The sequence below is a fragment of the Alosa pseudoharengus genome, unplaced genomic scaffold, assembly GCF_046254945.1.
Source record: "Alosa pseudoharengus isolate Yale_2024_CS ecotype anadromous, Long Island Sound unplaced genomic scaffold, YU_APseudo_1.1 YU_APseudo_1.1_scf_6, whole genome shotgun sequence".
Taxonomy (NCBI): domain Eukaryota; kingdom Metazoa; phylum Chordata; class Actinopteri; order Clupeiformes; family Clupeidae; genus Alosa; species Alosa pseudoharengus.
Window position 1 is genome coordinate 29,981,803 of NW_027468848.1, and position 24,680 is coordinate 30,006,482.

The following is a 24,680-nucleotide window of genomic DNA, read 5'->3' on the forward strand; positions in this document are numbered from 1 at the left end:
TTTCATTCATTGTTCAACACTGCCCTCTGGTGTTGACTTTGCAAACATTCCACAGTAAGCTCTGCTGGTTGAAAAATACATTTGTATACCAATTCTCTCTCTCTCTCTCCCTCTCTCCCTCTCTCTCTCTCTCATATTTGTGTGTGTGTGTGTGTGTGTGTGTGTGTGTGTGTGTGTGTGTGTGTGTGTGTGTGTGTCCACGTCTGCTCCTCAGTGTTCATGCGGTGTCAGCTAAACCGGTTGCAGCGGGGCCAGATGATCGACGAGTGGTTCCCACTGAGCTCCCACATCCCGCTGAAGGGCATCGAGCCGGGCTCGCTTCGCGTGCGCGCCCGCTACTCCATGGAGAAGATCATGCCCGAGGAGGAGTACAGCGAGTTCAAAGAGGTACGCTACACCCCCACCCCACCCTACTCAGCAGGCCACCTCCGACTCCACTACACCACACTCCCACAATCAATCGTGATGGACAGCTTGTCATGGATGAAATGAAGCATGCATCATAGATGATGCTCAATCAAGAATTCTGCCTCACACATTCAAGTTAGTTTAGCAGTTTGTTCAGGAGGGACTTGTATTGAGCACAGCGAGCCTTCCTGGTCAGAATTGACCTCATCGATTTACATTTAAGTCTGTCAAGTCTTATAACTGTTAGGTTATATGTTTGGATCTGTGGATCACTGGAGGTCAGCACGCACCACAGTCTTATATGAGCATGACTGAGTGTAGAGGAGTAGACTGCATGGTCCAATAGAGAGGAGGTGGGCACAAGCTGATCTGAATTTAGGTTTGAAACCACTAAACGTAGTGAATGTTTCAGTCTTTGAAGACCCACTTTGGCAACAATCAACTAATTAATCTACTACACATGTCCATTAGGTTACAAGATGTATCACAAAAGAAAAAAAAAAAGGTTTAGATGGGCAGTGTGCCAGCTGATGTGTCAGAATAACTCATCAGAATAGCCCATTATTGTAGCTTGACAACAGATGGAACCCAATCTTGGCTGAGAATGCATCTGCACATTTAGCTTCACAGGATAAATAAGTAAGTCAGAGATGCCTTAATTAGCTCCCCACATATGGCTGGAATGCATCTCAATATCAATCTAATATGCAATCTTAATACAGACCAGATAGTTTATTTCACCATTCACACAGTTGTTTATTCATTTTGTGTTCATTTTGGAGTCTGTGTCCTGTGTGCTGTTTTGCGCAGCTCATCCTGCAAAAGGACTTCCACGTGATCTACGCGCTGGCTCACGTCTGTGGGCAGGACCGGAGCCTACTAGCCAGCATCCTGCTGCGCATCTTCAGGCACGAACGGGCAGAGGCACCCCTGCTCCGGACCCTCAATGACCGCGAAATCAGCATGGAAGGTAAACAGGACCTTCCCACTACACACACACACACACACACACACAGACACACACACACACATTGTCAGAGCATTGTCACCCGCCGCTGTTTGTCCACAGATGAATATTTCAGGGCCAACAGATGTTTGAGAGCTCGTGGGATTTCCCCTCAGGGCTGCTCATTGTGCCTCCCCCCTAACGAGCCACTTCAGCCAACCGGTCACCGTTTATAACGGCCATAAGTGCGCTCCGTCTGCCACTGCTGAACCAGTCCAATTACACTCCCTCTCTCTTTCTCTCTCTCTCTCTCTCTGTCTTGCTCACTCTATCTCTCTCCTCTCTCTCTCTCCCTCTTTCTCATTTTCTCTCTTACCCTCTCTTTCGCTCACACACTGTTGCTCTCTCGGTTGGAGAGGCTGTGGTCAGATGACAATGGCAAGCGCGTTCTCCCTATGGCCATATGGTGGGCCATCCATCACTCCATTCAGTGGCCTATAATGTCAGCTAATGTGATAACTTGTACTCTTCCCAAGTGGTCATACCCCATGTCGCACTTGGGTAAATGACTCATCATTTTCACTTACAAAGTATGGGTTTTTGGAAGCATGTCAAATGGCGTGTGTAGAGAAGAAGGATTGCTCTGACTTCAGTTAAATCATCACATTTAAGGTGGAATTGAATGCATGTTCTGTCTGTTGTGTGTTGCAGTCACATAGTTTGATGTTACTGTATGACCCAATCGTACATTGGTTCAGTGTTCACGTTTGTTCCAATATCATGATGCCTGTATGCTCTTTTATGTCTACATGCCACGATGATCTGCTGCTTTTGAGAGTTGTCCAGATGTATGATCTAGTGTTTTTTGGGGTGCTTACATGTTTACAAAACAACATACACAGAGAAGTCTTGTGAATCCAGACACTTCTTCCACGTCTGAACTCTGACTGAATCTCTTGGTCTCCTGTGCTCCGCTGCCATGATGGTTTTGAGTGCCATGAATTTTGCCCTTTTAAGTGGCCCAACACTTTCCACTATTCTCCCCCCCCCCCCTTCTTTGTGCCACCCAAGACGAGGCCACCACGCTGTTCCGTGCCACCACCCTGGCCAGCACGCTGATGGAGCAGTACATGAAGGCCACGGCCACGCCCTTCGTCCACCACGCCCTCAAAGACACCATCCTCAGGATCATGGAGAGCAAGCAGTCCTGCGAGGTGAGCCTCGATCCACCATGGCAACCTCTGCCATGGGAGGAAGGAGTTTGTCTTCCTGATTCCTGTCTCTCTTACCTATGCAGATTAACTTCTTAGCAAAGGCTATTTCACATATATTCTTTGGTCTGTGATGTTACACATAAATATTTGTGTTTTTTGTAACATTGACTAATTTGACCTGTACTTTGTCATAAGACAAACATATAATTATTGTCCCTTACATGCATGTCCTCACTACTAAGATACAATATTTTGATATGGCATACACCCTTGTTTATTCTTCCTAACTGTGTAAATACCCCATGGCCGCAGCTGAACCCCTCCAAGCTGGAGAAGAACGAGGATGTGAGCCTGAACCTGGCACAGCTCCTCAACATCCTGTCCGAGCTGGTGGAGAAGATCTTCATGGCCGCCGAGATCTTACCACCGTAAGCACAGACGCACCCCACAACTCTCTGCTGCCCTCACCTCATTACACCCTTCCCACATGAGCCACGGAGTCCGTCAGTGGCCTGAGCGCCAAGTCGGGAGACTTTGTAATTCCTCAGCAAATGTGTGATCAGCGGGGTTGCTGCGAGTTGCCAAAGGAGAAAACGAAGTTGGCATGCTGTGGGTGGCCCACCGTGCTCCCCGTTTGCCACCTCACAAAGCATAGACAAACATACATTCCGCCAGAACTCCCTGCCAAAAATTGTACATACCGTACTCATTTATAGGAAGCCTCAACTAGCTAACTTTATAGGAAGCCTCAAGTTAGCGCTCTCTCACTGTGTGTTCTGTATGGTTCATGTACCTATATGTTACAATTTTGGTTTGTGGGGAAAGGAAAGATCTACTGTTGACTCCTCTTCTCCCATATCCCCTGTAAAACAGGACACTGAGGTATATCTACGGCTGCTTGCAGAAGTCTGTGCAGCAGAAGTGGCCAACCAACACCACCATGAGGACCAGAGTAGTCAGGTAATGAACCACAAGGACTTCATCTTTTTTAAGAAGCTAATATAGGCTGTTTATAGCCTGACGTTGTCATACTCAAAATACTATGTTGTGGGCGGGGCTAGGTTCGGCAGGCACCCAGGCTAGGCTGTTTATGAAGAGACATGCAACAAGAGAACCTCTGTGGTCATACTTGGTTGAGTTTGTTTTTATGCGGGATGCAAGTCATCAGCAAGTTTTGCTTAGCAATATATACTGTATATAAAAAGTTGACAGTGTTCAACAAATATAAAAATATTTAAAAGAAAAAAAAAGATGTTGTAGAAAACGTAAAAAAAATAGAGGTCTTAAAGAAGAAAATCCCTTTGGAATAAGTCTGGAATTTTAATTTGGAAGAAAGGTGAGCACCCTGTACCTAGTGTAGTGTAAAGGTATCAACTCAGATGACATCATCTCTCTCTTGCAGTGGCTTTGTGTTCTTACGGCTCATCTGTCCAGCCATTCTCAACCCCAGATTGTTCAACATTATCGCTGGTGAGTTCAGCTCCTGCTATTGGCTGACATTTCCACATTCCACCAAAATGTAATAGATTAGTTGATTGATCAGCTGTAACATAAGATTGATAGGGAAACACACCAGTCAACATCCAAACAAGGTGTTAGAATAGAGCAATAATGGCACTGGGTGTATTCTTTTAATGCAAGCTAGTGGTATAGTTTGGAAATGTCAACCACTAATATCCACTAATCTATCACAATACTTGAACAGAGTAACTCTGAGTACTTGCAAGGTGTCCCCATATTAATTGTTCGAGATGCGTGTCTGATTGGTGTTCTTTCATCATTGTAGATCCTCCCTCCGCCACGGCAGTCAGGACGCTCACCCTGGTTGCCAAGTCTGTCCAGAATCTTGCCAACCTGGTGGAGTTTGGCGCCAAGGTACAATCCCTCAGGCATCAGGGTCAATACTCATGAGTGGACTAGGCCACCGTTTTTGAGTATACTATACCTCATACCTCGAAATGAATAGTGAATGTTTGGACATTTCTCCTAAGGGTGCTGTTGAATAGCAGGATTGGTGCTTGTGTTTGTCTCTAGGAGCCATACATGGAGGGAGTGAATCCGTTTATCAAGAACAACAAACATCGAATGATCATGTTCCTGGATGAGCTGGGTGTATGTCAGATCTCCTTTTCCTGTCCATTTGTCAGACTGTGTTGCTAGTTCTTGCTCATGGAAAAAAACCAATCCCTGTGAAATATCTTGCTGCTCCAGTAGTAATATGTATGTATGTATGTATGTGTGTGTGTGTGTTCTCGTGTGTTCTCTACAGAATGTCCCAGACCTCCCTGATGTCACTGAGCACTTTAGAACGGACCTGTCCCGTGACCTGGCTGCCCTGCATGAGATCTGTGCCACTCACTCAGACGAGCTCCGCACCCGTAGCAACGAGCGGGGTGCCCAGCAGGTGTGTGTGTGTGTGGTGCTGTAGACAGAATCACAGAGATGTTCAAACTCTTGTGAACTGTCTACTCGTGTAGACGGCGTCCAGTACCTGTTATTCAGTGTAAAATGACATATTGTAAAGTTGTACGCATTGTGTTTTCCTCTTCTCGTTTCCTGTAGCACGTGCTGAAGAAGTTGCTGGCCATCACTGAGCTCCTGCAGCAAAAGCAGACCCAGTATGCCAATTCCAACAGCAGCAGGTAGTTCCCTTTCCCCTCTGTCTATTCCCCTCTGTGTACGGAGTACCAAATGGGATCCAGCACTTTCCACCCACATCACTACGGCAACCACCACCACCCATCACCCCGTCATCATCCCCACTCTCCTCTGCTTCATCATCCTCGCCTCCGTGACAACTATGCAACTTCTGCCACTAGAGTGTCAAAGCCAAGCCAAGGCCCCGACTCCTGCTGTGACTGACACTTCATGTTAACCATTTCACACACAGGAGTCTGTTTGTGTGACCCATACCCCCTATCCTCCGTTTCCGTACTTTGAGCACATACAGTTGACCAAGTCTGAGTTTGATGTTTGTGATGTAAAATGAACAGAAAAAAAGCTTAATGAATCCTCCAAAAAAAAAAAAAAGAACGGTTCTTCAAATGCCTGGTTGCCAAAGTCTGCCCAGCTGTTTGTGTCTCGGCTTTAATTGAGGAAGGTTAGTCACGTGACTGGTAGCTATCAGATACCCCCCCCCCCCCAACCCCCTCTCAAATCCACTTCCCTCGACATTAACTGGATTGTGTGATCTGTAAAGGTTTTTTTTTTTATACATTTCAGACTGATATATTATGTGGTCATATATGCAAATATGCTGACTTGCTTTTTCTCTCATCCATCTCTTTTGGTTCAGTCACAATTCTATTGTAGATTGGATTTCTTATTTTGTTGGCAGAAAGTATGGGTATTTTATATCAGGACAATAAATTCTCTTGCTGGAATCATGAGTATATATAAATTGAAAGAAGCTGCATTTTTGTCTATGAATTGTTTCACATATCTGTAAGGGGCTGGGCCTTTCCTGAGGCTACACAGAAAGTCAAGAGAAAAAGAAAAAAAAAAAAAAGCATGATCTTGGGAAGAGCTCATGGAAGTCTGTTGTTTACACAACAGTTGATTTGCAAATAGTACAGACTGTATCAAGGATGCATGCACTTATTAAATCTGTTTTTATAAATTAACAATGCACAGTCTCTCATCATTAAGTCAGGCACATCTCATCAATCTGCCAGTCATCACGGAATGCCCTAAAATTGTAATGTAAATTAAATGCTGACTGATTGAAATATGGTTTTCGTAATTGACCCAAGCCATTCCCATGTATGTGTACAGGCCATGACGTGAACACAAAAGCTGCATGCTTTTGTGGCTGTGTATATTTTTAATATCAGATATGACTAGGTAATATTATTGCATTTTCTTTGAGGTGACTAAATTGGAATATGTTTGATCCATCTGAAAGAATTATCTTTGAAAATGACAGCCAAGTAAGAATCCAATGTATTGTAAGAGAAAAAATATTTAATTCTTAGTAAAAAAAAAAAAAAAAAAGTCTACAAGACTCATGACGATGCATTCACAGGAAAGCACATCTGTAAATATGAATCAAACTGAGCGTTAGAATACTGCTCTGGAAGAACTTGTCCATCCATGCGTCATCACCAGCAGAGCCAACCTGCTGACATGGTGCCTGGTGGTCTTCACAGGGAGTCCAGATCCTCATCGGTCCAGACCTCCTGCAAATCACCCTCATTAGACCGCATGGAAAGACAAAATCCATATAACTATGCATGTGTATATGGGTTAAGAGCTACAGCTTGGACTTCACCTACGTCCTCAGTGAGAAGTGGCTTCTTGGGGACCTCGTGTTCCTCTTCATGTCCTCGTTTCCTTTTCCTGTGCGAAGACGAGGACAACACCAGAACGGCCATAAGAATCTCCATTTTCCACACAAAATGTATCAGCTTTCAGTACACTCTTTAACTCAGCCTCTCTCTTCATCAGATCATTTTCATGTCTCATCATACTCATTAAGCTCCATCCACAGTCATAATTAAGTGCACATGCATCCCACACACTGTTTCGACACACTGCATGTCAGCAATGCCTTTGTAGATGCACGCTGATGTTATGCTAATTTACTGTACTTATATGAGACTCATCAGACTGTAAGACATTGTAGAAGAATTCAAGAGGGGAGGGGAGGTAATACACAGCACAAGCCCAGAGCCCTGTGCACCAGCCACTACTATCAACTGATCTTTAAAGGTCTAAAAAGATTTGGCAACAGAGGAAAAGCTCACACTTCCAAAAAACAAACAAACCTTAATTCAATTATTTTCTTAAAGAGGATTAAAGATGTGTTTTATTGTCAAGGCTGTCAGGTTCATTAAGGTCTTGATTTAGAAACACTGTTCTTTTATTCTCTGTGCCAAAGACATTACGGAGTTAAGGTATACCCAATTCCCTTTATTTATTTATTTTTGTTCTGAATAGTGTAGCTTTCCTCCATCTTCAAAGTCTTCCTCGACCTAGACGCAAAGAGTGTCTTAAATTCTCAAACTAACACTGGCAACCTGATATTTCTGAGCTTTGCTATGGCTGAAGAGATTGGCTTTCAGCCTGTTCTCTTCACAATATGCTGTCTAACATGTTTCTATGGCCTAACACTGCACACGCTTTGTCTTGCAGAAACGAATGTACTATACTGACTACCATCCAGGTTATGTGAAGTGGATATCAACAAGAAAACAACACCAACAGGATTTAGTCAAATGAACAATCAGAAAAGAGAGAGAGGGGGGGAAACAAATCAACAATGCTGGAGCTGAGATGTTTACCAGTGACCTCATATATACCAAAACAGCTCCAAATATAATCTTTTGTCCATCCTAACTTATTTCGAATATACTGTATGCTTCTCATTCTGTTGTTAGTGTGCTTAAAATGATCCCCTTGAAGTGGTGCAGTTACCCTATTTGGACCTAAAGAGTTATTCCTAGAATAAATTGTGCATCCTAACCAAAAGCAGCTTAAAAATCAAAAACGCTCTGCGCCCTTCCCTTCTTGATGCTTTTACTTCAACCGCAAAGGACATTTCTGTCAGACTTTCAATTTGTGAAAATCGGCTGCCTGCAGGCATCCTGTAGCAAACGCGGATTCCAGAGATCTGCAGGAATCTATCCAACTTCACAGACAACCTTTGCTTGTCAGCCCAAGTGACCTGAGACAAGGCCATGATGAACACGCCCAATCAGGGAAACTACACACAGCACCTCCTCCTGAACACAAGCCTTAATAAAAAGTCTATCTAGACACAACCGGATCACCACAAACGCGGATCACGTCCTGGACCAGAAAAGACGTTACCAAGAGTGGGACATTACCAGAGTACCGACTGTACACTTCAGTTGCTTTGCTTAGCCTCATAGTTAATCGTAAACACCTGAGCTTGTATCCTTGAAAAAAAAAACAAGAAAAAAAAACAAAAAAACTTACATTTGTGTTTGATAGATGAAAATATTTGTATGGCAACTCAACTTTGTATAATCGACAAAGTGTTTTAGCCCTTTGTGCTCCGTGCATGTGTTTACATTTGTTACAACTCTTATGCTGTATATGCTATTCTGAGAGAACCAAGGATCTTGAAGTTACAGCAGTTCTAAGGTGAACTTCTAGGTTTAAGGTGGTTAGCTTTCTCCTAATGGTTTACACATATCCCTCTCTCGGCTAGAACTGATCAAGTGTGCTTCGCTTATAAAACTGATAGCCAGAAGTGCTCTATGAAGAAACCTTTGTTGGTTTCTTCGTAGAACATTTCAAAGTACTTTTTTTCGGGGATGAAGAACCCTCTTCTAAGAGTGTAGCCTTGGCAGATGTTGTAGCTTGGCTTTTGACCAGTTTTTGCACCCTTTCAATGGACACTGTCCCAACAATTATGTTTAGCCCAAACTCTCAAACATCCACTGACCGCAAACGCTGCATAACATTTACATTGTTCACCCAACAGGTCTGTCATATGCACACTGTTTCCCAAAGTATTCCAAGGTGTTTGTACATGATCTGTCATCTGATGTGCATTGCTGTAGTCACAAAAACCCAAGAAAACCTCAGTGTCCTTCACCACTGTATGCAAGTTAAGACAGATCTCCACAGTGAATCCGTGCCCTGGGTCCTAGTCCCAACACAGACTGATACTGTACTGATAATGTCTCCTTGTTATATCAGAGAGCTGATGTATTTTTTATTTTTCTATTTGATTAATATAACCAATTTTGCATCTTAGATACGTGTTTGGGGCGAAAACAAAACTGACCGACCAGGCTGAATAAAACTGTTAGTATTTCTTCATGAATCTGAGTTTGGTCCTTCTGTGCCATGTGAAAACCTGCTTGGTAGTCGGCTATGTGGTAAAATGTTAGGGGGAAAAAGAAGTAAATAGGTAGGTACTATAAATGTGTGCCTGATCACTCGCTGCTTACATCACTTCCTTAACATGTAAAAACTGCAATATTGCTACCCTGAGTACAATGTCACAGTGTAAGTTTGGGACACCACAGGTAGGTATCCCATGTAGGGCTTTAGTTGGTGTACTCACAGGTTAGTGGATGAGAATTCTGCGTGGATCCTTTCCAGCTTCTGTTTACACATGTTGACCTCTTCAGGTTTTGGCAGCTCATATTTTTTGGTGAGTTGTTTAATTTCTACATGAATCACAGAATATATTACAATAGAAAAACATCATGCACATAGAGAGAAACAAATGTCAGCCTTTGAAAACACCTGGTCCCCTTTTCTATCATTTTTAAATTCAACAAAACCATAACCCCAAGCCCCTCCCCCCCTTCCTTGCCCCCCTCTCTGTCTTTATCTGTTTGTTTGTTTGATTGATTGGTTGGTTGATTGTTTGATTAATTAATCAATTGTTTAAAAAATATTTCCTTTATTTAACTTTATTTCCTCCTTTCCCCCCTTTCCCATAACCCGATCATGACCACTCACAGACCTTTTCTACTCAATTACAAACAACTGAGTCCCACTGTCTGTCTGTCTGTCTGTCTGTTTGTCTGTCTATCTCTCCGTCTCACTTGTCTATCTGTTACCTTGTTGCCTTTCATGTGTCTGATGTTTCACTTCACGTAAAAAAAAATATATAATAATTTCTACATGAAATTCAAGGATGGTATTACAAAGCTTGAAAATTTAATGAAATTGCTTTGAGCTCCCTCTGAGGTACCTACAGCTACGTACAGCTAGAACAAAGACAGTCCGTGAGGCACCCCATGAGACACAGAAATCGACCATAATTCTTAAATTAGGCTAATGTTTTCCCCCTTTTTGTGTAATGTTAAGTAATTGCAATCAGTAAATCACTACTTAACCCATTCAGGCCGAATGCTGCACGACGCAACATTCTATCTCCCGCCGGTTGCTGCATAGCGCAACATTGAATCTCCCGCTGGTTGCTGCATAGTGCAGCATGCTTTTATTTCATGTTTCTAGGTGCTACAGAGGCTTAGATATTAAGGTTTTGGTAGATGTTGACAATTATCAGTATTTTTTCAGAAAACCCTCAGGAAATAAGGTTATTTAGTAGGCATTTTAGGAGTAAATGGGTTAAGTAAGAACATAATATGCCAATTTCATTATGTGTGTGAATATTTAAGTATTTGTTAAAGTGATTGGAAGAACTTACTTCTCATGGTGTCCATTAGTTTTGACATACTTTCCTTATCCTTAAATCCCATGCATTCTGTCAAATAGCTGGAAAATAAATATAAAAGGATTGCTGTAGTACTTTTGCAAATGCTACTGAAAATTTAATGTGATTAATCAGATGCATAAATATAAGAAGATCAATCAATGGATAGATTGACAGACAGACCCTGAAGTATGTGGCTGAAGTTGGGGTAGCCGTGGCCTACTAGTTAGGGCTTCAGGCTTGTAACCGAAGGGTTGCAGACACGATCCCCGACCAGTAGGAAAAATGTGGGCAGGGGAAGTGGTTGAGCACTGCTCTCCCATGCCCACATCCACGGCTGAAGTGCCCTTGAGCAAGGCACCTAACCCCTCAATGCTCCCTGAGCGCCACTGTTGCAGGGCAGCTCACTGCTCCGGGATTAGTGTGTGCTTCACCTCACTGTGTGTTCACTGTGTGCTCTGTGTGTTCACTAATTCACGGATGGGATAAATGCAGAGACAAAGTAAGTGAGGATAGGAGCAGGCTTCACTCAATGTGTATACTTTTAAGCTTTAAGAGTGCTGGCCTGGATAGTTAGAATAAGTAAAGTAGGAGAGGCCGCACTATGCATATATACTTTTATTTGCACAGGCGCGTTTCAGCGCGTGCCTTCTTCAGTGTGCACCAAGGTAACAATGCAGCCAATCTTATATACCCACACCCATTAACACACCCATATTAACACCAGCCAATGATGTCAAAATGATATCCAGTCCAATAATGTAAACTCAAAACCCGAATCTTTGAGCACAAATGCGCAATCAGAAAGAATGATGACAAAATCATCAGTCGCAAGGCATTTTAACTCTGCGGGCCATGATGCCAATATGCTCAAATTCATGGGCTTAGAGGGCTTCCTGCAGCAAGAGGCTTGGCTTCCTGCAGCAAGAGGCTTGGTATATTTTTAACTTAAACACATGTATCCCGAATCGGATGAATGAAGATCTGTCACTAAGTTGTTTCTTATAAATGGAACATGAATATGTGTATCGTATGTTCATTTTTAATATGTATAACAATCTTTGTCTTTCATCAATGGACTGGTTGAAACATTAGTGACATTTTGGACTGAATAATATCACTGGCTGGTATTAATATGAGTGTGTTAATGGGTGTGGGTATATAAGATGGGCTGCATTGTTACAGCTTTCAGCTTCCAGCACCATGGACAGGTCCCATGACAGGAGAAGCAGCGAACACCAGGAGTACGCAACATGCTCCCATCATAAAGCCACACATTAGCGGATGCTGGCCCTACATTTCTGCTCCAAGCCAACATGACATTAAGGGATAGTCACTTAAGAACTCCTTTACAGTTAAAGAGGCTCTACTCTTTCCAATTAAATCCTGTAGGAATTTAAAAAATCACAGCTACAGAGCATTAATTATGGAGTTTGTTTGCATTGCCGCACCACCACTGAAACATGACCCATTTAGAGTCATAAAGGGATCTAGTGGGCAAGTTCTGGTGTTTTGAATGGTTGTAATCACATTAGGCAGCAAGCCCAATGTGCTCACATCATACCGCTGACGGGCCAGACACATAGTTCACTACTAATCTCTGGTTCAGGGTCCCCCCTTGCCTGAGTCCAATACATCCCATAATGGAAGGGGCTACGACTCACTGATCAGTGGCTCCACTCTGGCTAGGTTGGGGGGGGGGAAATCAGGTCTCCGGACCTAAAAACGTATAGGAGAGTATCTGGTCACTTGTAGGCTAACGTCTGTTGTGGTGAACTCTGCTTTTGGAGAGAAAAGAACATAGGGCACTGTGTCGTGTCCGCCTGTGTGGGCAGTGGGTCCTTGTCAGTTGACAGATTACACTACAGTGGTGTTGTCTGTTTGAACCAGGACACGGTATTTTGGTAGCCTGGCTCCGCCCGTCTACCTACTTCTGCTCAATTTATTTTTGCTTCAGTAGCAAAACGGATTTCTTGTGTAGAAAACCAACCGAGAGCCACCAACAAACAGAGAGTGTGGTTGAGAGTGAATACCTTTACGTAGCGCTGAGTTTGAAAATGTAGTTTAAAGTTGAATAATGGAGATGGATGTACGCAAACTCCAATGATTTTAAACTTCAAACAAATGTCCACCTACCAGGAAGAAGACATTTGCCAATGACGCCTGGCCAGACTCTTTGCACGAAGAGAAGCAAAGTCAAGAGTCTCCCTTGCAGAAATTTCGGGTTTCTGGCAAACAGTTGCGGTTAACTTTTGCAATGTTGCAGCAAATTTGCAGCAATGTCATTATGCAAATTAGGTTTGTCACCAGAAGTTCACTGAAAGGTAATAGGTCCGAGCTGAGAAAGATTACCCAGCACTCGATGTCTCTCACAAACAGACAGCCTAGCGGAATCGCCAAGGCCATCAGTCCTAACATTTAGGAGACACACAGAAGGGAATAATGCCTTTGGGAAAGTGGGCAGTTAGGTGTTCTGATGATCAGAGCAAGTGGTACACGTCTCTCACCCAGGTATCAGCCATTATACCTTTCGTTGTGTCCCCAACACCCATCCCTAAAGAACAAAGCTTTCAAGAGTGGTACAGTGTACAGTGATACAGTGGAAGTAACTAGCACCCCCAAGCAGTACCCACCTCTCCATGTTGAGCCCGGCCCGAGAAGCACTGTTAAGCACAGCGGTCAGGGCAATTTGGGAGGGTGAGGCCAAGAGTCCGGCATCAGTCACGGTAGCCCGGTTGAGGAAGTCATCCGCACCCTTCCTCAGCACCTCAGGATTCTCCAGCATTGGATACCTAGTCTGGGAGGAGACATAGAGGGTGCTCACTGACAAGAAGGTGGACTGTTTTTAAAACATGTCTTTCCAGAGCAGCCGCAAGCAAGGGTGCACTGGAAGTATTACCTTCAGGTCGATGAGTAAGCCCTCCATTGGTCGATAAGGGGTATGAACCACCAGGTGGAAGTTGAGCTGTTGGATGAGGAGGAGCTCATACTCTAAGATCTGCTCCAAGGCCTTCTCTTGTCCTGCAGGTGTCTCCTGAAGATTGCCTACAAACTGTGTGCTGGACACATTGAACTCGTCCACCTTGCAGGAAAGGTATGCACACGTCAACCTGCCAAAGCAGATAGGTGTCCATATGGTGTGACCCCCACATAAGCTAAACTAATCACATACGAATATACAGCACATGGGGATGCTCAGTCACTATTGTTTGCAGTGTGTGTCAATAAATTAATTAAACATACATTATTGTCCTAGGATGATACTCCATTAGTGAATTGTTCAAATAAAACCTCCGAAAATACATGATTGCTGTGCCCTAAGAGAGAGAGAGAGAGAGAGAGAGAGAGAGAGAGAAAGAGATGTGAGGAATTTATTTAAAATAGAGATTTTACAATGTTCACAATGTATTTGTTTCCAAAGCATTTTGTTATGGGTTGCTTATTTACCACGACGGATTTTGGCATTGCAGGTTTGAAAATGACACTGAAGTCCACTAGCCTCTTCTCATAGTGTCTGAAGAGCACCATCTCCTCATGGGGGTCAAGAAATAAAGACTCGTTGACTGCCTGCAGAGGGTGTGACAAGCTGATTACAACTGAAACACTAAATATCTTAGATATTAGTGAATAGTTTGCATCGTACCTTTCCACTTGCCAATGTCTTTGAGCGGAACTTCTGATTAGCTTCATATCTTTGTTTCTCCAGGCTGGCCTCATTTTCGAATAGCCAATACTTTTTCTGAGAACTGATGTGGTACATAATTGGGAAAACTGCACACAAAGGACGGAAATCATTATACATTTCACAGACTGCATAGTGTTACTGTGAGAGGTGGAATATCCAATTCCCCGTGGATTTAACGCACCTGAAAATGTTCCACAATGTGTTAAGTCACAATCCATACACATTTCTGATTTTCAAATCAAGCTAACGTTATCTATTTGTCACACTGCATTTTAAGGTTATTTGACATATTGCACATAAACAGGTGCATCGCAAGATGTAAGTTAACTTACTGAGCTACCACTGAAAATAGTAATTGCCACAAATGACCAGCGTTGCATTTTAGGTGACTGCGAATGTGAGGTTAGCGTTATCGTTGAGAAAAACACTGTTTAAAAGTTAGCTCGCTTACTTACCACGAGATTACAGCTCTGGCGATGTGATGTTTTTATTCTCAGTGCCTTCCCAGAAAGGGGTCAGTTTACAGTTAATGTTTCAATGTTGCTATAGCACTAGCAAATCAGACGACGCTAACTTTATCTTTTAACGAAAGCTATGCTATCTTGCGATAGATTCTAGATGTCTTGATATGACATGTTGGCATGGTGGTTTGTTTACCGTCTTGTTGTGTTCCAATTCAGGAGCCTTGGGCGTCGGTTACAATTTATCACGTTGAAAAGATGAAAAATGTCTTTAGTATATTTAAAGAAATTAGAAACAGTAAACTACTTTACGAATATGGATGCTACCGGTTACTTCTCATCTGCAACTTGTATCTTTGAATCCTTCCTTTTCACATGTGCGTGAACTCAACGGCAATGCTATGTGGATAGGCAGGTTTTTCATAACGGAAGTCATCTTGCGGTGAAGAAATTAAAAGTCCCATTTTGGAGTAGTCTGGCATTTTATTGTTTAAGGGAAAACCTGAGTGGAGAACGGAGTCTGTAATTAGATATTTGACAAAAATGGATATTTATCAGGCCATTTAATTTCATTAGAATGAAGATGTGTCTCCACCCCCTGTTTTCATGCTTGCAAAGTGCAAACCATAGACTGTATTGCAAACTGAATATCACCAGAGCCCGTCTAAACATAGGAAGGACTCCCATTCTCTAGGTAGGCTACATTGAATTCAAGACAACATATGTCTTGTGCACATGTTATCCATATGTTAAATGAAACTACACTGTTATCAATTACATTTGTCTACTGGATATAATTCCTGATTAAATTATTTTGTTCCTATTTCAACTTTACATTTGACAGCAGTTTTCGTTCCCGCTGAAGATCGGTCTTATTCTCACATATTTGCGCTGGCTTCACTTAAATTAAATATGTCAATACAAAAACTCATGGTTGACTCCTAGTGGTGAGGAAGAATACTGGTGGTGTAGTTGTCTAACCTACTTCTCTACTTTTCATCATCGGCTTTGGAGAAACTCATCCATAGGCAATTTATGTGTGAATGATGCCTAATAATGTATTTATACAGTCTATGATGAGAACACACTGCAAGTTGTATTGCCAGGTAAAAAGTAGTATCAAGCAGTTGGCTAATTTAATTCTCTAATTAGCATTCAATTAAAGCCATCACCAAAAGACTGACAATATTTGGGAAAGAGTCTTGAAAGATTGTAGTCTTTTGAGTAAAGCTTGAATGGGGGACATTAGTTAAAAGACTCTTTCCCAAATCTTGTCAAAGTCTCCTGATGTATATGGGTAGCATTAGTTGCATTTAGGGTTGCCACCTGTGTCTGACAAAAATCCTGGACATTTTGACCATCCAATCAACCTTTTTGTTTGTAAGCAACGGCGCCTTTCGCACATCTAACCCAAGATAAAAACCATCATTCTAAGCGACAATTGTATAGCTAAAATTAGTAAGAATGACAATTTCTAGTTATTTGTTTAGTTAATTGCTTTATTTAATAGCAGACCTTTATTATTTTGTTATATTTTCAACAGTTTTAGTTGTGGACACCTGGGGGCAGTATTGAGAAAAAAGGGGGAATACATAATTAGGTTCTGCTTTTTTGCTTATGTGGAATAAACTTTCCTTTCTCTGTCTCTCCTTGTCCCACACACTCTCCGTCTCCACCTTACCATTTCTAATGAACCTCCACGGTGCGTGCCCCCACCACCACCACCCATGTTATGCTACGTCATTTTTGTAGAGCCAATAAGGCTGTGCATACGTTTATGGACGTAGGCACGCTTCAATTAAACTGAAATACACATTTTGCGCATCATGTACAAAAATCCGGGACATTCAGTGTCCAGGATTTTTATTTTTATTTTCCTGGACAGACCATGAAAATCCTGGACAATCAGGAAAATCCTGGACAGGTGGCAACCCTAGTTGCATTGTGTTAGCATAGCTGTTTTGTTTTTTCAAGATGCTTAGTCTGACAGTTATCTGACAGTCTGGCTTTGATACTGACTTTGTGCATTCAACATTGTAAAAGCTTCACCCTGACAAGAGTGTTTGGTTAGTCATCTTTCGCAAATTATCAGCCTGGAAATGTCCAGAGTAAATAAAATGTCATCTGCTTAATTCATACGGCATGTCTTGAAAGAAAAGATGACATTTGACGCAACTAGGCCTATAGGTAGGCTAATAATCAAATATGACTTAATCATTAATCTGACTTCAGAAGACTACGAAACACTGACAGGGAGGTATTTGGCACCTGATTGAAATAATTATTTTATTGAACATGGTGTGAAGATTTCATCATGATTTTTCTTTCTTCCAAAAAAAAGCCAGGCCACTGACAGATACTGTCATTTGGCAAAACACTAACATGTCTTCCCTGTTATCGGATGTTTGCAGCTGTGGTGATAGTGGGCTGTTCTGAGGCATTGCCACCACTAGGGACCATGGATGCTGTAAGTGTCTCTTGTCTTTTATCATGTGCCTCTCTGTCATTTTACCATTAGGGTCTGCCTTCCCATGTTTTGTCATATGGTTTGCAAATATAACACTCTTAAATATTTATATTCATAGCTGTCTGTCTATCTATCTATCTATCTATCTATCTATCTATCTATCTATCTATCTATCTATCTATCTATCTATCGATCTATCTATCTATCTATCTATCTATATCTTTATCTGCCTCTATCTATCTATATATATATATATATATATCTGTCTGTCTATCTGTCTGTCTGTCTGAATATTTTTTAACCTGAGGTTTTAGAATCATATCTACAACCAGCAGAGTCAGATTTATTTGTGCACATACAAGTGAAGAATGAATACCTTTATCAAGCAGGCAACTGTAATTATTATTTTAACCTACTACAAATATCTACACATATAGTTTTTGTATGATGAAAAAGAGCTAAGAGCAATTCCATCCGATGTTGACTAACAGCAAGACAGAGGAATCAGCCACCCCTCTCTGTGTGCTTCCGTGTAACCTGATTTGCATAAACATGAGTAATTTATGAATAATAAATGCACTTGTGTTCGGCGTGATCCATTAATTTGCATATCACCATGGCACTACAGTTATTTTTCCTGCGTGCCGCGCTATCATGAAGCCATAAGAACTCGCATAAAGCCAAATCAAAAGGGAGAGTCCAAAAGGAGGTAAGCGTTTATTACCTTTCCCCCCCTAATTCTCTATCCTTTTCTCTCTACCACTCTGTCAAGGTGCTTCTTGCTCCAGTTGCATCATTTGTGTGTTTGTGTGTGTGTATTTTGTTGTTGTCCCTCTCTTTCTGCTGACATCTATCGAGGTGGTCTGAGCTCAGGCTGCTGTGGGTGCTTAGGAACCTTGTCAATATCTACAGTACCCATGGCACGTCTGTGCCGGGTCTTTGTGCTGGATGCATAAACATGAAGTGGTGCTGCATTATTGATGAGACGGGAGACTCGCGCTATATAGAGATAGCCATGCTGGAGACACATGGACAGGCAGTCAGACAGAGAGACAGACAGGGAGGTAAATGCTTTATCCGGTGCCCGTGTTCGCTGCTGCCAGACGAGGCAGTGGAGAGACGTCATGCCCCTCGTTTACATTTCCTCCTCTTTTGTTGCTTTTTTCTCACTCTCTCTCTCACTCTTTTGCTCACTCTCACTCACCAGTGCACTGTGTGTGTGTGTGTGTGTGTGTGTGTGTGTGTGTGTGTGTGTGTGTGTGTGTGTGTCTGTGTGGATGTTCAGGGGCTGTTGCCACCAATTCCCCCCCTGGTGCTGGGGCTATGAGAAATGTACATTAGTGATCAAAAAGGAATGAATTTAGATACTGTGGAAACTCCACGAGGGAGAGAGAGGCTTGTGTGTGAAAACATTTCTCGCCTTGTGCCAGTGTTTACCTCCCACTGTTGTTGGTCCTCTGATCACTCCCCGCACCACCAGATGTCATTTCTATTCATCACACCGGCGAAGGGTTTCCTGGGTGTCTTGGTGCTTTCGAGGGATGGTGCGTTTTGACTTAAATAGGCTCCTGTCTGTGCAGGGACGACAAGGGATGTGTGCCGTATATGTGGGAGGCTGTGTGTGTGTGTGTGTGTGTGTGTGTGTGTGTGTGTGTGTGTGTGTGTGTGTTGGCACTGGGAATAACTGTAGGGTTTGTGTGTGAAAGATATCCTGTTTAATTGCATATGTGCTGGTCCCAGGATGGGTAGAGCGGGTGGCAAAGGCGTTATATGGTAATCTTCTTCTGTCGGAGCCCTGAGACCCCTGCAGTAGTATTTTCCTTTTTTGTGCAGCTACTGTGCTCTTTTTATTGTTAGGCCTGTTATGTGCCACAATTCAAAACATCTCCGTGTTGGGATTTTCTAACATTGTTTTTTACAGCGTGATTATTGGTTACTGGTTACTTGGCTGAACACAGTAATACATCTGCTTAAAAATACCAGCTTATGTGAGCTAGGGCATATGAGAGCTAAGGTCCTTCATTACTGACCACACTTCTGGCCACAATACTTACCGCACTTCTGATGCTACAGACGTTATTTAAATATTCTTAAACTGTCTATTTAAGAATATTTCTATAATACAAATTAATATGCATCTTTCACCTATTTTTCTCTATATGGCTCCTGTCTTTGACACAGTGATAGAGTGAGCTTTGTGCAAGTATGTGCTCAATAGGACAGGAGAGCTTAGTGACAGCCCTTTGGTCGACGAGGCTTGATGCAGACACATCAGTGTTGTCCCTCATAGTCCCTTTGCCATCACTTACAACAGTATCTCCTCCACTCTGGCATTTATGTTAATTCCACAGATAAGCTAACAAGAGAATACACTCCATCCCTTCACGAAGACAGACAAATGTACACAGACACACAGACACACACACACACACACACACACACACACACACACACAGAAAGTTGACATAGTTATGGTTGTTCTGGAGTTTATTTCAGTGTTTTTTTTTGTGTGTTGCCATCATTGTCAACTATTCATTTTGCTGTAGTTATCAGTCAGCCTGTGTGTTGCCAATGTAGGGCAGTTTTAGTATTGCATTGAAAAGCCAGGTCTAAAAAAAATGCTAAGAACACAAGACATTGTTCAAAGCTTGTCCAGCAGACAATACAAATATGAAAATACAGCATACATTTTGGTGCTATCCACCTGTTGTGGGGAAAGATAAAAGTGTGATGTTTAATACAGATAATTTTATTTGTTTAAATATATTTATGTTTGTAATAAATGATCCATTACATTTTCTTTTTGGATCTATCTGCCACTTATATTTGACTATTTCAATATACTGAATGAACATCTCCTATATGATTATCTAATATAACACATTGATATATGAGTAATGTAGCACAGATATCTAAACTGAATATAAAAGTGAATTGTTTGCCTAAAAATAAATATCAACAATTGAACAGAACAAAAACTACAGTATATGCCATGGGCAAACACCAAACTGTAATCAAGCTTTTTAATGTTATTGGCATACACAGGGAGGCTTATCCAGGAAGAGGCACATTTTGGTGCTGTGCCATGGCACAGAATTGGGTGGCAGGGGTGTCTGGGGCACGTGCATGTTACCCCCTCCTTATGCAAAATTAATGTGTTCTCACCATGACAGCGTGATTTAATTTCCTCATTTCATTTTCACTCAGTGGTTACTATGGAGACCGACTGGCTGTTTTTAGCACAGCAAGGACAAGCGAGCACCTTATAATTCAGTGCATCAGAGACAGAAAAAGACAAAGCGTCATATTCAACAATGCTGGTCATTAGTGATTGCATTTTAAAAATGTCTGCACTAGCAAACATGATTTTGTTTGCAAAGAGGAAAGTATAGCATGATTTACTAAAATCAATCAATTTCTAAAAAATAATATTGTCACAATACTATCATAACACTGAAATATTAACATTACAACAATATTATCCTCCAAAAAGTAGTAATGTTGAAATGTAAAAGCAAAATCTGATTTGAAGGTTTTTTTTATTTTTTATAACAGATCGGTTTGACTCTTTGATGGGAAAAAAGGCATCTCCTCATGAGCTAATCATTCATTTTGCGAGCACATCTCATTCTACTTCTTTTTAAAATACTTATCCCAGTTTTGTAAAAAAATAAAAACGTGTGTTTGTGCCTATGTGTGTGTGTGCCTACAGTACATGTGCTTAAGAAATCATGGTGGCTGGAAAGGTGTGACTGAAGTATCTTAAGTTGGCACGAAATAGCCCTTCCCCCAACCTTCTCTCTCTCTCTCTCTCTCTCTCTCTCTCTCTCTCTCTCTCTCTCTCTCTCTCTCTCTCTCGGCATCAGACGTGAGGCACGGGCCAGGCCCCCTCTCTAATTGAGCTTTGTGTCTGCTTCAGATTCATTCAAAGCTCACTCTCATTTGCATGGCGTGTTGGCAAGACCCCCAGCTGTACAGTACGAGCCTAAATGAAGAGCAGAGGCCCACTTTGTGTGACATGCATACTAAACATGAGGCCCCCCTCAAAATAACCTCTCCTGCAATTACATCAAAAGCAGAGACAGGGGAGCTGAAAGACAGGGGGAAAATCACAAGGGTGCCACCCATACTGATGAAAATTCAAAGAGACGTTCGCTTTTTTTACTTCATCGTATTCTACTTAATTTTCATTCTCAAGGTACAGAAATATTTCAGAAAGCCTCATATGTAATTTTTCACATTTTTTATTTATTTTTATTTAATATATATTACTTATTACTTATGTATATCATTTATTTATGTGATTTTATTTAAAACATATTGCCTATCATTATAATTTATAAAGCACACCCACACATGCACACACACATGCACACACACACACACGCACACAATCCTAAAATTCATACATTTATACTACACTTTAAACAGACATTTTTCCTATAACATGCCAGCCATACAGACAAGACAGAATAATACAAAACAGAATAATATTTACAGTAGATTTTACTCGGTTCCAACAGTGACTGGTGTCGCCGGGTCACTTCGCTTGATGAGGTGCTGAATTAACAGATGGCACTGGCGATATAGTGACAACCATGAATGGCTGGTGGGAACCCCAAACAAGATTTGAGTAGCTCGCTGTGTCCATGTGTATGTGGCCAGTCAGTGTGTATATGTGTCCAGTCAGACTCCAAACCGAACTAGAGTTCTGCCATTCAAAGGCTATCTTGATGTGGAGTGTGAGCTGGGATGGAGAGAAGTGAAAGTGCAGGCACTCAAGTGAGAATCCAATCCTCCACAGTACACGGCTCCCGCAAAAGTCCCCAAAATGACCCTTTCTATCAACGTGCCATGTCCATGCCTCTGCCGCTAGCTGCAGCGCTCCGGTGGAATAGATGCCCCTGCACAGGGGGGGTTGAAGAATGTATGGCCTGTCGACAGTGATCTGGATTTCTGACTCTGTTGTGACTGGAGGTGTGTGTGTGTGTGTATTCATGTGGATCTCTTTCTAGATATGTGTTTTTGTGTCTGTGTATTTGTATTCATCATTGTAGACATTTGTGTTTGTGTGAATGTCTGGGTTTTACTATGTTTCAGGGCCCCTCCACTGTCTTTGTGTGTGTGAAGTGTGTATTTTTATTATGTTTCACAGGCTCTCAATTGTCTTTGTAGGAGTTGTGTGTGTGTTTGTGTGTGTTTTACTATGTTTCATATGTCCTCTCATTGACTTTGTAGATGTGTGTGTGTGTGTGTGTGTGTGTGTGTGTGTGTGTGTGTGTGTGTGTGTGTGTGAGAGTTCGTGCGTGCGTGTGTGTGTGTGTGCGTGTGTGTGTGTGTGTGTGTGTGTGTGTGTGTGTGTGTGTGTGGTATTGTGAAAAAACATCAGTTGAGCATGCAGGGCTTCATGGACTAAGCCACATGGAAGAGGACACTGATGGTTTCTTATTTGTCTTGATTGACAGATGACTTGAATCAGAGCCGGATCCATTGTTTGCTCTATAATGATGCTGAAGCTGATTCCCTTTATGGTACTTGTCAATTTGGCCATCTCAGATGGGCTGTATCTTACATACCTCCTTTTGAAGTGAATTTTGGGTAATGGTGTCTTTATGTCAGCAGGAACAGAATATCTTTACTATCAGCCCAGTAATCATTAAATCCAAGCAATGGGTGTCTATGTGCCCTCATAAAGGTGTATTTTTTGAAACCCCGAATGATCTCTTGTCCCACTTCATGTGGAGGTTCCCCATTTTCATAGAGCAATCTTTTCTCTCTTTTTTTCACTTTTCAAATGAAGCTTCTAATAATGAGAAATTTCGAGCCCTCCTGAAAAAGTAATTACCTTTTTCACTACGTTGTTATCATAAGAGGTCTCCTGGAGAAGGTCTTAGTCACAACTGGGCCTCCTCCGACAATGAAAATCAGTCAGTGATACAGGCCTAACGACAGTGAGTCTAGGTTGAAGCAGGGTGAGAGGGCACATTTTGATCTATATCAAAAAAGAGCCAAGCGCTTTTTCCCTGGTACAATGGAGCGACAGCGTCGATGGTGGAGTGCTATTTCCGAACCGGAGACATCCGCGGAAAAAGGATGTCTGATTAACGCACCTTTAACGACGAGGTTGTCACAACCTTGAGGGACCCCTCCCCCGCACTTGCCGGGCTCCGTATGGGCTTTCATGATTCCTTCTAGTTTATTTTTTTCCCTTCTTCTTTCTTTTCAAACTGACAGATCACATTGGCGGTCCTGCGGTATTTGTTTCTTTAATCTTACCCAGAGTGCCTGACTTGTAGCTAGCTTCTGTCGTTGTCTCAGCCTCTGTTGTGGTTTAGTGCAGGTGCACACCACATCATTTTTGTGTGTGTTTTTGTTTAGTTTCAGTGTTTACACACTGGTATCTTCTGTTCACTGGTTAATTGTGATTATGTTTAATGATCTGGAACCATTTTGCTCATTTGTTACTCTATTGAGCCCCTTTTTCCTAATCTACAATAGCGAATGTGTAATATATTATACTTACTCTTTTACTTACTATTTTAATTCAATTTTAATTGTCCCCTTGTTACTTTGACTACTGTGATATAAACTGATAGCCCTGCATGTGAAAGTCTTTTGATGTGGCCAACATTAAGGATAAGAGTTAATTGTTAAATTCTATTCCCAACATGCTGAATCTAATCTAACTTGAGGAGGGCACACAGATAATTAGTGATCTTAGCCTGTGAAGAAATGGCATGTCTGATGTAGAACCCTAAATGAATGAGGGCTGAATATCACTGCCTCCCACTGAGAGATTTGATTGGTCTGTGCCTTGATGATAAGGTGTTGGCTACTATTGTCACGTTCATGTTCTAATTCCATACCCCTCCTTTCATACAATGTACAAAATTAGCAAAAATAAACTCCAGACCATAGCCTATCACTCTTTGTTAAGAGTTGTAAGTACAGTAGTGATGTTCCATAGCTATTTTAGCATCAGGTGAAAGATGTCGGCGCTGTGTTGGTTTGTGTGTAAATTCGTTTTTTTTGTGATCAACATTTTTTATTAGAAAAGAATGAGACATTACATTTACAGTCACATTTAATTTGAACATACACACCACAAGCTACAGTACGACACTCAATACATAGCTCTGAGAGACAAAAGTGAGATAGTGAAAGAGGTTAAATGTGTAAATTAGTTGAATATTGTTTGTGCCTTGTGAATCCGGCCTATATTGTTTACTTATTTTTATACTTGGAAATCTAATTTATGAGTATTATCACCTATAGGTTGCATTATTGCAAAGTTATGATTATGTCGTTATATGGATAAAAGCATCTGCTAAATACCAGTCAACATCATTTAAATTG

At 41.8% G+C, this 24,680-nt stretch overlaps 2 protein-coding genes across 5 annotated transcripts in view; one reads left to right on the forward strand and one right to left on the reverse strand.

Annotated features, from left to right (window-relative positions):
• The window catches only part of rasa1a (RAS p21 protein activator (GTPase activating protein) 1a), a 32,038-nt gene extending 25,603 nt beyond the window's left edge, over positions 1-6,435 (forward strand). The window contains exons 18-27 of the mRNA XM_076271358.1: positions 215-387; positions 1,219-1,378; positions 2,426-2,568; positions 2,881-2,996; positions 3,442-3,528; positions 3,971-4,038; positions 4,355-4,443; positions 4,603-4,680; positions 4,838-4,972; positions 5,131-6,435. Coding sequence (XP_076127473.1) covers positions 215-387; positions 1,219-1,378; positions 2,426-2,568; positions 2,881-2,996; positions 3,442-3,528; positions 3,971-4,038; positions 4,355-4,443; positions 4,603-4,680; positions 4,838-4,972; positions 5,131-5,214 — 1,133 coding nt within the window. The 3' untranslated portion in view covers positions 5,215-6,435. The remainder of the gene's footprint in view (positions 1-214; positions 388-1,218; positions 1,379-2,425; positions 2,569-2,880; positions 2,997-3,441; positions 3,529-3,970; positions 4,039-4,354; positions 4,444-4,602; positions 4,681-4,837; positions 4,973-5,130) is intronic.
• A 76-nt stretch (positions 6,436-6,511) lies between these two features.
• On the reverse strand, positions 6,512-15,238 carry ccnh (cyclin H). 4 transcript variants are annotated; one of them, XM_076270752.1, is made up of 10 exons: positions 15,054-15,238; positions 14,355-14,482; positions 14,159-14,278; positions 13,955-14,028; positions 13,611-13,821; positions 13,345-13,508; positions 10,706-10,773; positions 9,608-9,713; positions 6,843-6,906; positions 6,512-6,746 (listed from the first exon to the last, which is right to left on the reverse strand). In XM_076270752.1, the coding sequence occupies exons 2-10, from the start codon at positions 14,469-14,471 to the stop codon at positions 6,711-6,713; spliced, it is 960 nt and encodes a 319-aa protein (XP_076126867.1). In that variant the 5' UTR covers positions 14,472-14,482; positions 15,054-15,238; the 3' UTR covers positions 6,512-6,710. The 4 variants fall into 4 exon arrangements, with proteins under 4 accessions (XP_076126867.1, XP_076126866.1, XP_076126865.1 ...); XM_076270751.1 differs by having other exon boundaries at positions 14,863-15,238; XM_076270750.1 differs by having other exon boundaries at positions 14,852-15,238.
• Positions 15,239-24,680: the final 9,442 nt, after the last annotated feature.